Source organism: Pelodiscus sinensis, chromosome 4 (genome assembly GCF_049634645.1).
Source record: "Pelodiscus sinensis isolate JC-2024 chromosome 4, ASM4963464v1, whole genome shotgun sequence".
Classification (NCBI taxonomy): Eukaryota; Metazoa; Chordata; order Testudines; family Trionychidae; genus Pelodiscus; species Pelodiscus sinensis.
This window is the reverse complement of record NC_134714.1, coordinates 34,147,622-34,159,727: the sequence shown is the minus strand read 5'-3', so window position 1 is coordinate 34,159,727 and position 12,106 is coordinate 34,147,622. Positions and strand designations below refer to the sequence as shown.

Below are 12,106 nucleotides of genomic sequence, written 5' to 3'. Positions count from 1 at the left end.
ATATTGTAATCTTGTATTTAAAAAAATAGAGGGATATTTATGGAGAGATCCCTAGAATTTGAAATTTCATCATCTTCAGCCTTTCCTTACTCAAGTTTTTGTGAGTTGAAACATTTTCTCTTCACCATAGATATTGATTTCTCATAGTATGTGTCCTCTGCGTGGTCACTAAAATCCTTTGGCACATCAGTCTGGTTAGTGAACATTCTCTGTTTTATAGAAAGCTAATGCTACTGCATAGGGGAAATAGGAAAGTACAAGTAGTATAAATGATACCTTAATAACAGAGTTCCATCTAGGTATTCCTTAGGGGGAACTGAGAGTCAGTCATAGTCCAAAACTCATTCTTTCTATAGTACTCTTTTTTCCCCCTGGACACGGTACTATGCAGCCAGGATTTTCAGAGTAACTCAGTGTTCTAGATTATTATTTAAATGGAAGCTCTCTGTCATCTGGCTATTGATGGAATCATAGGGTCGTCTTTGTTTACATATTAATGTGGATCTGATTAATAGTTGCAGGAAGAAAGCTCCAGGAAGAGAAAATTGCCAGTTATAAGCTCAGTGGTCAAAGTGAAAAAGTTCAGTGATGATGGGGAGGAGGAAGAGGAAGAGGAAGACTATGGGTTACGAATAGGAAGTATCTCCAGCAGTGTGTCTGTACCAGCAAAGCCTGAAAGAAGGTACTTGAAGATCTCTATGGTAGAGCACTGGTTTTTAATGTGAATCTAATATGCAACATAAACCTTGTGTTGAAAGTGATACTTCCAATACCTGAAAAATATTTTAAGTGTATTGAACTGCTAATGGAATTTTTTATTTCCCTCTTGGATTGTCCTCCTATAATCAGTGTGAGCTGTTTTCTGTATTGCTCTGTTTTTTTCTCATTAGTTTATATTCTGTTCTCATTATGTGTGCATGCATGCAACTGAATGTAAGAGTCTCTTGAACTTTCAGGTTATGTTACAGCACCTTACCCAGCAAAGTGAATCAAAGTAAAGTTTCTTGTAATCTCTTATAGCTCAGTTAATTAATGAAAGATCATAATGTTTAAGAAGTTTTGTTTTGGGATGTAGGCGAGTAGTCGACTACACGACTACCCGATAAGCATAAGTTTATCGGGTAGTTGAGTGGAGTACTCGACTGCTCACTTCTCTCCCTTCCCCCCCCCTTGCCGTCTCTGTATGAGGCGCAGCAAAGGAGGGGGAACAGGAGCCAGTACTGGGGGGAACCAGCTTAAAAGCCGGTTTCCCCCAGCACCGTTGCCGCAGTGCCACCTATACCCCCCTCCACTGCCTTTATCAGAGGCAGTGGGGGGTGTGGATAGGGGAGGCTGCTGTGGGCCAAGGCTTAATGTAGGCAGAGGCTGCTCCAGCAGCAGCCCCTGTTTGGAGCATCCTGGGCTGGCTGTGGGCAGATGCTGCTCCAGCAGCAACCCCTGTTCGCACCAGCCGAGGCTGGCTGCAGGCAGAGGCTGCTCCAGCAGCAGCCCCTGTCCATGGCCAGCCCGGGCCACCGTGAACAGGAGCTGCTGGACCCAGCATCCTGGCTCATGCTGGTCTGGGACCATGGCCACTATATTTAAAATGAAGAGGCACAGTGGTTGCGGAGCCAGCACGAGCTGGGTCTGCTCAATCCCAGCCTGCGCCAGCTCTGGGAGCCACCCGTGCTCCAACTCTGCATTTTAAATGTAGTAAGCGCTTCCAGGCTCCTGTTACATTTAAAATGCAGAGCCACAGCAGTCCAGAGCTGGCGCGAGCTGGTAGTGCTCAGTTCCAGCTCAAGCCAGCTCCGAGAGCTACCACCTCTGTGGCTCTGCAGAGCAACCCCCTATACAATTAGCCAAATAACCACTCTTTAACCTCCTTACTTTGTTTATTTCAGACACAAACTGATTTATTGCTTTGGTAGAACTGGACTGTGGTTCCAGTCTTAATCCATTATTATTGTTGCTAAATGTATATTGCATTGAACTGAAGGGAAAACATCCTCAGCATCCCACAGGATACCTGTTTAGCAAGGATGTTAAAATGTGTTTAGTCAAGTAAACGTGTAACCACTGAACATTTCAGAGGGAGCAACATGGTGGGAGCAGGTGGACCCTGGGAATTGGTGTGCACTGGAAAAAGGCTTTTAAGCCAGTTGCCCGTGCATACCCGGGAGTCTAGACAGTCACACTTTCACATCCAAACTGTTTAGCTTACTCTGTTGGTGAATTATCCCCTCTCATGCCTGCTCTTTGAGGCAGTGCTATTTTTCAAAAGACTCCAGAGCTGCTTTTTCTGATTTACTTATGTTTCATTGCCAAAATTAGCAGTCAGTTGTTACAGTCATTCTCATTGCTGAGTCAGCAATAAGAAGAATACTGGGGATGAGATGTTCCTAGCTTTTATTATATTCATACAGAGCTTGTGATGTTCATATATCTTCTCAGCTATATGGAATTTCTTGTACCTACTACCTGGTTATTGAAATTCAAACAGCCATAGGATGTTGTTTATTTAACTTAGATGTCTACTGCTGACAGGGATTAATACCCTTTAAGAGGAAAGAAGGGGCAGAATATTGAGAGAATAAACTGGTGACCTGACAGTATGTGTATTAGGGCTGTCAAGCGATTAAACAATTTAATAGTGATTAATCATGCAATTAAAAAATGTAATTGCGATTAATTACGCGCGTCTCCCCTTTGAAATGTTGCCACGGTGTTTCCAAGGGGCAGTGCATCACGGAGCCTAGGATCAGCTGGAGTGCCCAGCTGATCCCTGGCTCCATGTTGCACTGCCCCTTTGAGGTGCCGGAGCAGCTGTGCTGCCTCTGCCATTTTAAAATGCCGCCTCCGCATGCATTTCAAAGGGGCAGCTCTGGCTCAGTTGGGGGCTTCCCAGCTGATCCCGGGATCTGTGTGGCATTTCCCCAGAACCTGGGGTCAGCTGGGGAGTATTTTTAATACCCGAGTATTTTTAATACCAAAGATGACTTTTTTGTTACTTAAATAACAAATCCTTATCTTTGCTTCTATAATTCCCTGAACATTGCATTTTTTCTTCTTGTAGAACAGATAGCATAAACCACAGCATAAACATTTATACTACCTCATACAGATTTAAAATTCTATCCCAATGCCATGAACTTTCAGTAGGTTCCATTTAAAATTTGTGGGGCGGTTGAAGTGAACAGTTTTTTGAGGGAATATGGACAAGAATTGAGGTGATGGATACATCAAGGTTAACTCAAGATTTAGTATAATATGTGAGCCAACTAGTTAAAAACATTAGAGTTGAAGCACATGGTATAAAAAGATTTTGTTAGTGTATTTTCTGATTGTGTGTTCTAGCTACACTGTGCTTAATTATGCAGTGTTTTGTTGTGACACATCATCGTACTGTATTTACAGTGACCATTGAAATTCATATAGCTGCAGGAAAAATTGATCTTTCTCTCTCTGTCCATCAGACCTTCACTACCACCCTCCAAACAGGCCAATAAGAATTTAATATTGAAAGCTATATCTGAAGCTCAGGAATCTGTTACAAAGACAACCAACTATTCTACAGGTAATTCATACCATTTTTGTGCTCGGCCAAGCTGCATTATTCTAAGTCCTTTGAAGGGAGCTGCTTACATGGGTGCTTATAGGTAGATTTGATGTTATAAGAAATGTGGTGGAGGATTCTATAGGCAAAGCATAACAATAACATGTAGACAGTGATGGAAAATGGAATGGAATCAAGCAGATGGAGTTATGTTCAAGGATTTCCCCCTTTTGCCCAAAGATTAAGTTCTGTTTTTGAGAGGTTATTTATCTGAATGAAGTTAAGGATAAACCACAAATTTTCTTAGAGAGAGTGCTTAGAGATGTGTATACAGTAGTTGGTGAATATCAGTGTAACACTAATATCAGAATCCTAGAATAAGGGAATCATTTTAAATTAGGACCTCAGGAGTTCATCTAGTCCAATCCCTGCTCAAAGTAGGACTAAACCCAACTAAATCATCCTAGTCAAGTCTTTGTCAAACCTGGTCTTAAAAACAACTAAGAATGGAGATTCAACCACCTTTCTAGGTAACCCTTTCCAGTGCTTCACCACCCTCTTAGTGAAATTGTTTTTCCTGATATCTAACCTAGACGTTCCCCACTGAAACTTAAAACCATTGCTCCTTGTTCAGTCATTTTGAACCCCTTTCAGGTAGTTGAATGCTACTGTTAAATCCCCCTCACTCTTTTCTGCTGCAGACTAAATAAGTCCAGTTCCTTCAGCTTCTCCTTATAAATCATGTGCCTCAGCCCCCTAAACATGTTTGTTGCCCTCTGCTTGGCTCCTTCCAATTTGTCCTCATCCTTTCAGTAGCGGGGTGCCCAAAACGGGATGCACTACTCCAGATCTGGCCTCAGCAGTGCCGAATAGAGGAGAATAATTACTTCCCTTGATCTGCTGGCAATGCTTCTACTAATGCAGCCCAATGTGCTGTTAGCCTTCTTCATCAAAAGCATATAGAAGACACTTTTTCTGAAGAACTGCTGTTTAACCAGTCGTTCCCCAACTTGTAGCAATGTATAAGATTCTTCTATGCACTTGTCCTTCTTGAACCCCATCAGATTTCTTTTGGCCGAATCCTTCAATTTGCCTAGATCATCCTATCCCTACCCTCCTGCCTATCAAACTCTTCTGCCAGCTTAGTGTCATCCACGAACTTGCTGAGGGTGCAATCCATCCCATCATCCAGACCATTAATGAAGATGCTGAACAAAACCGGTTCCAGGAATGACCCCTGGGGTACTCGACTTTATACCAGCTGTCAGTTAGACATCAAGCTGTTGATCGCCCATTGAGCCTGATGATCTAGCCAGCATTCGGTTAACCTCACCCAGGCCATACTACTTTAACTTGCTGGCAAGAACAAGGGAGACAGTATCAGAATGTTGCCCAAAGTCAAGGTATATCACATCTACTGCTTTCCCCCTATATCCAGAGCCAGCTGTCTCATCATAGAAGGGAATTAGGTTTGTCAGGCATTACTTGGTCTTAGTGAATCCATATTGAATGTTTCTTTCTGTACTCCACGTATTTAAAAATGGATTCCTTAAGGATGTGCTCCTGATTTTTTTTCTGGGGACTGAGGCGAGAGTGACTGGTCGGTAGTTCCCCTGATTCTTCTTCTTTCTTTTTTAAAGATAGGCACTATATTTGCCTTTGTCCAATCATCCAGGACTCCTCTGATTGCCATGAGCTTTCAAAGATAATGACCAATGGCTCTGCAGTCATACCCTTTCAGCATCCTCGGATACATTGCATCTGGCCCCTTGGACTTGTGCGTGTCCAGCTTTCCTAAATAGTTCTTAACCTGTTCTTTCACCACTGAGGGCTGCTCACCTCCTCCCCATACTGTGCTGCCCAAAGATAATGAGATGACAGATAAAATGAAGGAACTGTAAAGCTGTGTAGGCTGGTGTGGTCTGGTTTGGAGTGTTGAAGAGTGCTCTTAAATCAAAAGGAATGAGATTAGACAAAGATTCCTCACCTGGTGCAGATTTCATGCTATTGTCAGACTTCCCCGAAAAACAAAATCCGCGAGAGCTAAGAAAAATGTTTTTGAAAAGGGCGAAGAGTGAGGAATGAGTTAGATGTTAGGCTGGTCTTTGAGACAGAAACTTCCTTAAGAAACTGTATGTTGTACTGACATATCAAGGAAGAGGAGCAAGGTGAAGAAGCACCATTGTGTCAACTGTTGAAATCCTGTTGTGATTCACAGTACTTATACATTGGAAAAGCTATTCTGTGCACTGGTGTGAGTTTGGATACAAGGCAAGCTGTAGAATGAGAATGTAATAAATATGGGAGATGGGGCAAGGATTATCAGTAGCCTCACAAATGAGGCAATAATGGAAAAATTAATTTGGAATTGTTTTGGAGAAGAATTTATTGCATGACTTGGTTATTTATAAAACATCTTCTATATAAAAAAGTATTAAGATAACTTTATTGAGGTTGCAAAGTGGAGTACTCACAAGTTAGAAAATCCCTGAATTAAAGTGTTCTAGGTAGCATTAATTATGTCCCTTTGGGCTTTAGGAATGTGAAAGGCTAACCAGTTAACCAGAAAGCATCATCCTTAATGAATGATACTTACGAGTTCCAGTTAACTGGTGGGAGCTGAAGCAGCTCCCTGCCCATCACGGGGAGGGGGTGGCTCCAAGCCTGTGGAGCCTGCTGCAGACGGGCTGCTCTGGCTGGGCTAGAGTGGTCCTTCCGCCTGTCCCTCCCTTAATTGGTTAAATGGCTATGGCTTAAAATCATAATTACAGTATTGCATACTAACTTTTCCATAGGACCCCCGTTTCATTGAGTGCCCAGTGAAGAAAGCTGTTTAATATATCTATCTATCTATATATATGTTTAATCTTCATTGTTAAATATCATTCAGTGCATAGCATCCAAACCCTTTGATGAATAAAGAATTATTTTGTTGTTTATAGAGTTTTCTGCATTCGTGCCATGCTGTCTGAATACCTCCCATACATGGGTGAACTTGTTATAACAACATCCTTGCAAATTGGGGGAAGAGGGCATTATCCTTATTTTACTGTCTGGGAACAGAATGATTAAGGCAAAGTAGTGGAAGAGATGATACTAGGAGAACTCTTGGTTCCTGGGTCCTACCCATAGCTTTATTATGTCAAAGGTATTTTGTTAGAAAAAAGACATAGGAGCAGGCACTAGAGCTCCTTATGGATGTTCTGAAATGGTCCAAGAGGCTCAGTGGACCTGGGAGGTAGGGATGTGAAAGTGTAACCAGGTACACAGTTAACCAGTGAGCATAGGCTCACAGTTTTACACAGGCTCCCAGAAACTTTAAAAAGTTTGTGAAAACTGCCCTGTGCTTGCATCAGTAGTCCTTTTCTGTGGCTTCTAACTTGGCCAAAGTAGGGACAGCAAAAGCCCTTCTTTGACTTCTGGACTTTTCTGCAAGCCATATTTCACCTTCTTACCCCAAATCCCTATGGTGCAAGAGCCTTTTTCATTTTATATTTTTAAAAACAAAGTAAGTGTTAGCTTATGCCCTTGTTCTAGATACAGTACAATTTGCAAATGCTTCATATCTTGTTTAAACATTTTAAACAGAAAATGAAAATAGCATAAGTTGAATGATAATCCCAGCACTCAGCAGCGCTTCATGCTATACAAGCCAGAGAATGGTCAGCGCTGCCAATGTGGTATTCATCTAAGGTTCCTCTAGACAGCACCCTTACGTTGGAATAAGCTGCACAAATTGCATTGCTTATTTTGAATGTATTTCAAAATAGTTTATTTTGAAATTTGGTGCTGTCTACAGTATGATGGGATGCGGTCCCAGACAATCTTCTGGGGTGCCTCCCAGGGTGCTGACATGGCCATTGCCACTCGCCTTTCCACTCTTTGGGGCTCCTCACCACCTGATCCTGCTGGGCCAGGTCCGCTGGTCTCCCCTAGCCAAGGCACCAAGCTGAGAACCCTGCCCCCATCGAGAAGCAGTACAGAGTGAACCTTTTAAGGTCCAAGGAGAGTGCAGTTTAGGGCCTAGCTTCCTAGGATACTACTCCCCAAATGCGATCAGACTCCCAAAGAATTCCACTAGGCCAATCTCTGAACTTCCTTTAAATTTATACACTTAGATGGTTGAGTGAAAAGATTTTTGGGATTAAATGCAAACATAGTACCACTATGTGCTTTTTAACATACTCAACTGTTTGAATTATGTTAAGTTCCACAGAAACAGACAGTTCCAGTTGCACCCAGAACAAGAACTTCCCAAGATGAGCCTCTGTTAGAAGTGATCCATGTCCAGAGTCGGCCTTCCAGAGTGGGATCCCAGATTGAGGCAGAAGAGCCCAAGGAACAGACATTAGAAATAATTCAAGGTAATTCTGATAAAACTGTTCAAAAACTAGTAAATGGGAAAGTTATTCTTCTTAAACATGGATGCCTGTTACAGGCTGGTTATCAAGTTGTTTGGTCACATTTGCATCATGGTGGAATATAAAACTGAAATTTCACCAACAGTGCACCAGAGAAAAAGAAGCACATTTGAGCATCTTCTAGTTGTATTGTAGCTTGCTAGCTGCTTCTGTAGTTGTTGGATACTTTTAGAAGCCAAGATTCAAAACCATAAATGGCTTTATAGATCAAAACCAGCCTCTTGTGTTATACCTGGAAGTGAGCTGAAAGCCACTCGGGTTTCTGGGGAAAAGTGTAGTATGTAATAATCACCTCAGATGAGCCAAGCAGGAAGCAAATATTTGTACATGCTTCATGTTTATAGTGAATAATTTCACATACTGGAGATCTCATTAATCAGGGTGCACTTATTTGCAGATGTGTTATGTTTGGTTACTATTTCCCCAGCCTTAGTATTTTTGACTGGACTCTTCACAGGAGGGGGAAGGTTTAATTAGTATCTTAGAAAAGAGAGAGAGTTACAGCATTGGAAATTTAGAGTTAAGGTGCAGTGTTCTGTTAGTTATTACAAAGTATTCTCAGAGCTACTTTGTTAGATGATTTGTCCTCAAAAGTTTATACCACTTCCTTTGTATAGGTTTTCAAACATACTGTAGTCTGGATGACTGGTAAGACAATGGTTACTTAAACTTCCAAATTCTGTCTTCATCCTTCTTATAAAATTTCTAAAAGAACAAGTGATTTAACATTAAAGCCAGTAAAGAGTGTAGCTCTGAAAATGTCAGCAGAGTATTTAGCTTCTCCAGCATCAAAGGACAGTGCCAAGAGCAACAAGTTAAACACCTCACTTGGACTAACTGGAAAAAGAGGCTGTTGTGTGACACACCGAAGCATCTATGAATTCAGTTACTGTTCAAAGCATGCGGGAAAAAGTATCTAAAGATATTGCTAAAATTAAGGCAATACAAGAAATTATTCTAACATCTTAAGCAGATATTTCTGCTCTGAATACCAGGGTAGAAAAGAATGAAGCTGATACCTGCTTTAGAGATTAAAAGATATGAAATATGCAGCCTCAGCAAGTGAGTGTGACAGGTAGTTTTGAGTGTTCCTGCTGAAACCAATGAATTTTGAAAGCCATGTGGCAGGAAAAAATATTGTCTCCTTTGGAAACACTGACAAAGGTAATTACATTTTAAAAAAAAAGGTTTGGCAGTAGAACCTGCTGGCACTATCGATCTCTTCTGCTTTCCTTACAGTTAATTGTGGGAAGGGCTCAAAGATTCTTGGCTCCCATCTAGCTTGGATAAAAAACCTGAACCTGTTGTAATTCTGAGAGGCAATGCTAGAATTGTTAAATCCCAAAAGCACAACATTTTTTATATATCAACTGTCTTTCTAGACTTACGGTTGAGCTAAAAATAATCTTCCCTTGGAAGATACTTCTCCAGTTTAAATTAGGGATAGTGACCAAAATGGGCATTTCATGGCCATTAATGAACCTGACAGGAGTTGAATACCTGGAGTAAGTCTTTGTTGATTTACCCAATATTCTGAAGGAGTATCTTCATACCTAGGTTGTCCAACATCTTTTATACAACCTTTAACAATGGGATGATGTACTTCCATTTTCTTGAAGAGTCACTTAGTTAGCCTGTGATTGCTCATTCCATAGAGCTTTTATCTATTCTTCGTGAATATGCATTCTTAGATAATGTGAGAGATGCTTGTGTGCTTCTTTCATAGCTAAGTAACTAATCCATATATCATTTTAGAAAACATACACTATAAGTAAGCAATTGGAGTACTAAAAGACCTAATTCTGCATTAGGTTCCATTTGGGCCTGTGTCTTTTATCAGTAGGAGTCTTACGTCTTTTAGACACACATATAAATTATACCAACTAGTAAACATTTTTCTTCCCCATTCTTGTTTTAAAATATGTATTTCATAATTTTAGTATCTATTAAAAATTAAGGAAAAATTGAGATGAAAATAGTTTAAAAAATTATGTTAAAGAAAGTGATGTTAAAGAAACACTATCAACAACTTTGAAACATTGTTCCTTGCTATTGCTAGAAAAACACCCAAAATTATGATAGTTGATAGACATTTGAGGAAACAAATTGTTTTTCTTTTTGTCAATGTTTACTTTGTGCATTTAAGAGCAGCTTTTTTTTCTCTTATAGTTAGCTTCATTGTTTCTCCTGTATAGGAGGTCTGTTTGTGTGTCTTTCACATAGTGATTGAGGAAAGACATTTAAAGGGAAAAGTTTCCATGGCGTCTTAGGTGTGGGATGTTCAGTTGTTTTTTTACTTTCCCAGTATGTTGTGAAATTGACCAGATTTCATGTTGATGGGGTATCTGTCTCTTGGGGATTCTAACTATGGCATTCTGCATTTGAGGAGATATACATCTTCACCAGTGATTCAATGGAACTGCATGTACAATCCAAACTTAAAGGGATTTTCCTAGCATTACACCAACCAAAGTGGAGTTCTTTCGACATTTATTATCACTTACTGTTAATTCTTTTTGCTCAGTTAGTTAGGCTCTGATCCTGCAAACGTACATGCACTTAAATTAGCTACTGGGAGCGGTCCCAGTAAATGTTTGTAGGATTGGGGTCTTACCCACCTGCTGCTACTGCAACAGAAACCTTTTCCAGGAATTGCCACTGCTTGGTATATTCCATGCATCTTTGCTATAAACAAAAATCTGGTTACATGTGTGACATTGAAGAGATGGAGTGTTGTTCAGTGCGAAATGTTCAGAGAGGAATTCTTGGCTATAGCCAATATCTAGATTATATTAAAGGGTAAAATCGATTTGAGTGGGGATGCTGTCAGGTTGGCCTGCCACAGACTGAGGTTGCTCCATGGCAGCAGCTCCTGTGTGCGTGGAGCTTGGACCCCCTGTGGACAGAGGCTGCTGCACAACAGCCTCCCTTGCCCCGCCTCTGCGCTGCTGCCTTTGATAGGGGTGCCAGGTGCTGTGGGGAGCTGGCTTTTAAGCTGGTTTTCCCCCAGCACCAGCTCCTGCCTTCCCCCACCCTCTCTGCCTCTGTAGGAGGCAGAAACGGGGGGGGGGATGTGGGTCTGCAGCGCCATTACACACAGATAGTCCTCTTAAAAGCTGTCTCCCCATGCATATTGGCTCCCACCTGCCCTCCTTACCCTCTGCTCTGCTGCCTGTCTATCCAAGTTAGCAGCACGGGGGCAGGGGTACTGGCTCCTGCCTTCCTGAGGCAGCAAGTGGAGAGAAATGCATGTAGTCAACAGCATTATCTGATAAGCCCAAGCTTATCAATTAATCATGTAGTCATCTACATGTTGATATCCCTAGTCTACACCCAGGCTCATTGGTTAACTGTGTAAATAGTTGCACTTTCACATCCATAGCAGGAACCCAGCCAGATCTGGGTGGTAGACAGGGTCACATAGTGGGCAGAGGGACTCCAGCCATGCCTGCGCTACAGCGGCCCTGGCAGGGGCAGATGGGACAACAACCCTGGCGGGGGGCAAATGGGACAGCAGCCGCAGCCACTACTGTCCTGGTCCCTGGCCATACCCCAGTGGGGACAGGTGAGACCTGGCTCTGGCTGATCTGCAGTGCCCTGAGGAGGAGCAGGTAAGACCCAGCCCCAGCTGCAGTGTCCCAAACCCCAGATATGCTCCAGCAGGGGTAAGCAGGACCTAGACACAGCCACAGTGTCCCCAGGCCCAAACACAGCTGTGCCACCATACTGCCCACCACCCTTCTAAGACCCCCGCCTTGGCTTCCGTGCCCCCACCATAGGTTAATCAATTAAACAATGTAATTTTAATCATGTAACTGTTTTGATGGATATTTACATCCCAAAAGCAGACTGAGAAGAGGTTCGAAACTATTTCACAAAACTGGATGATGGGCAATAAATGGCAGAAGAAAGTCAATGATGATAAATGCAAAGTAATGCACATTGGAAAATATAATCTGAGCTATACACATAAAGTGAAGGGGTATGATTAACTGTTACCACACTAGAAAAATACCTGGAAGTTAGTGTGGACAGTTCTCTGAAAACAAGCACTCAATAAGCAGCATCAGTCAAAAAAGCTAAAATGTTCGGAACCGTTAGGAAAGAGATAAGACAGAAAAATTCATATTGCCTCTGGTTAAATCCATGG

General features: G+C 41.8%; 1 protein-coding gene across 5 annotated transcripts in view; it reads left to right on the top strand.

The window, feature by feature from the left end:
- The window catches only part of ZC3H14 (zinc finger CCCH-type containing 14), a 53,348-nt gene that overhangs the window by 18,189 nt on the left and 23,053 nt on the right, over positions 1–12,106 (top strand). For all 5 annotated transcript variants that reach the window (XR_012903343.1, XM_075926743.1, XM_075926742.1 and 2 more), the window contains 3 exons: positions 516–682; positions 3,456–3,556; positions 7,744–7,899. Coding sequence is in view for 4 of the 5 variants with exons in the window: in XM_075926743.1 (XP_075782858.1) it covers positions 516–682; positions 3,456–3,556; positions 7,744–7,899 (424 nt within the window). In the remaining variant the exon portion in view is untranslated. The remainder of the gene's footprint in view (positions 1–515; positions 683–3,455; positions 3,557–7,743; positions 7,900–12,106) is intronic.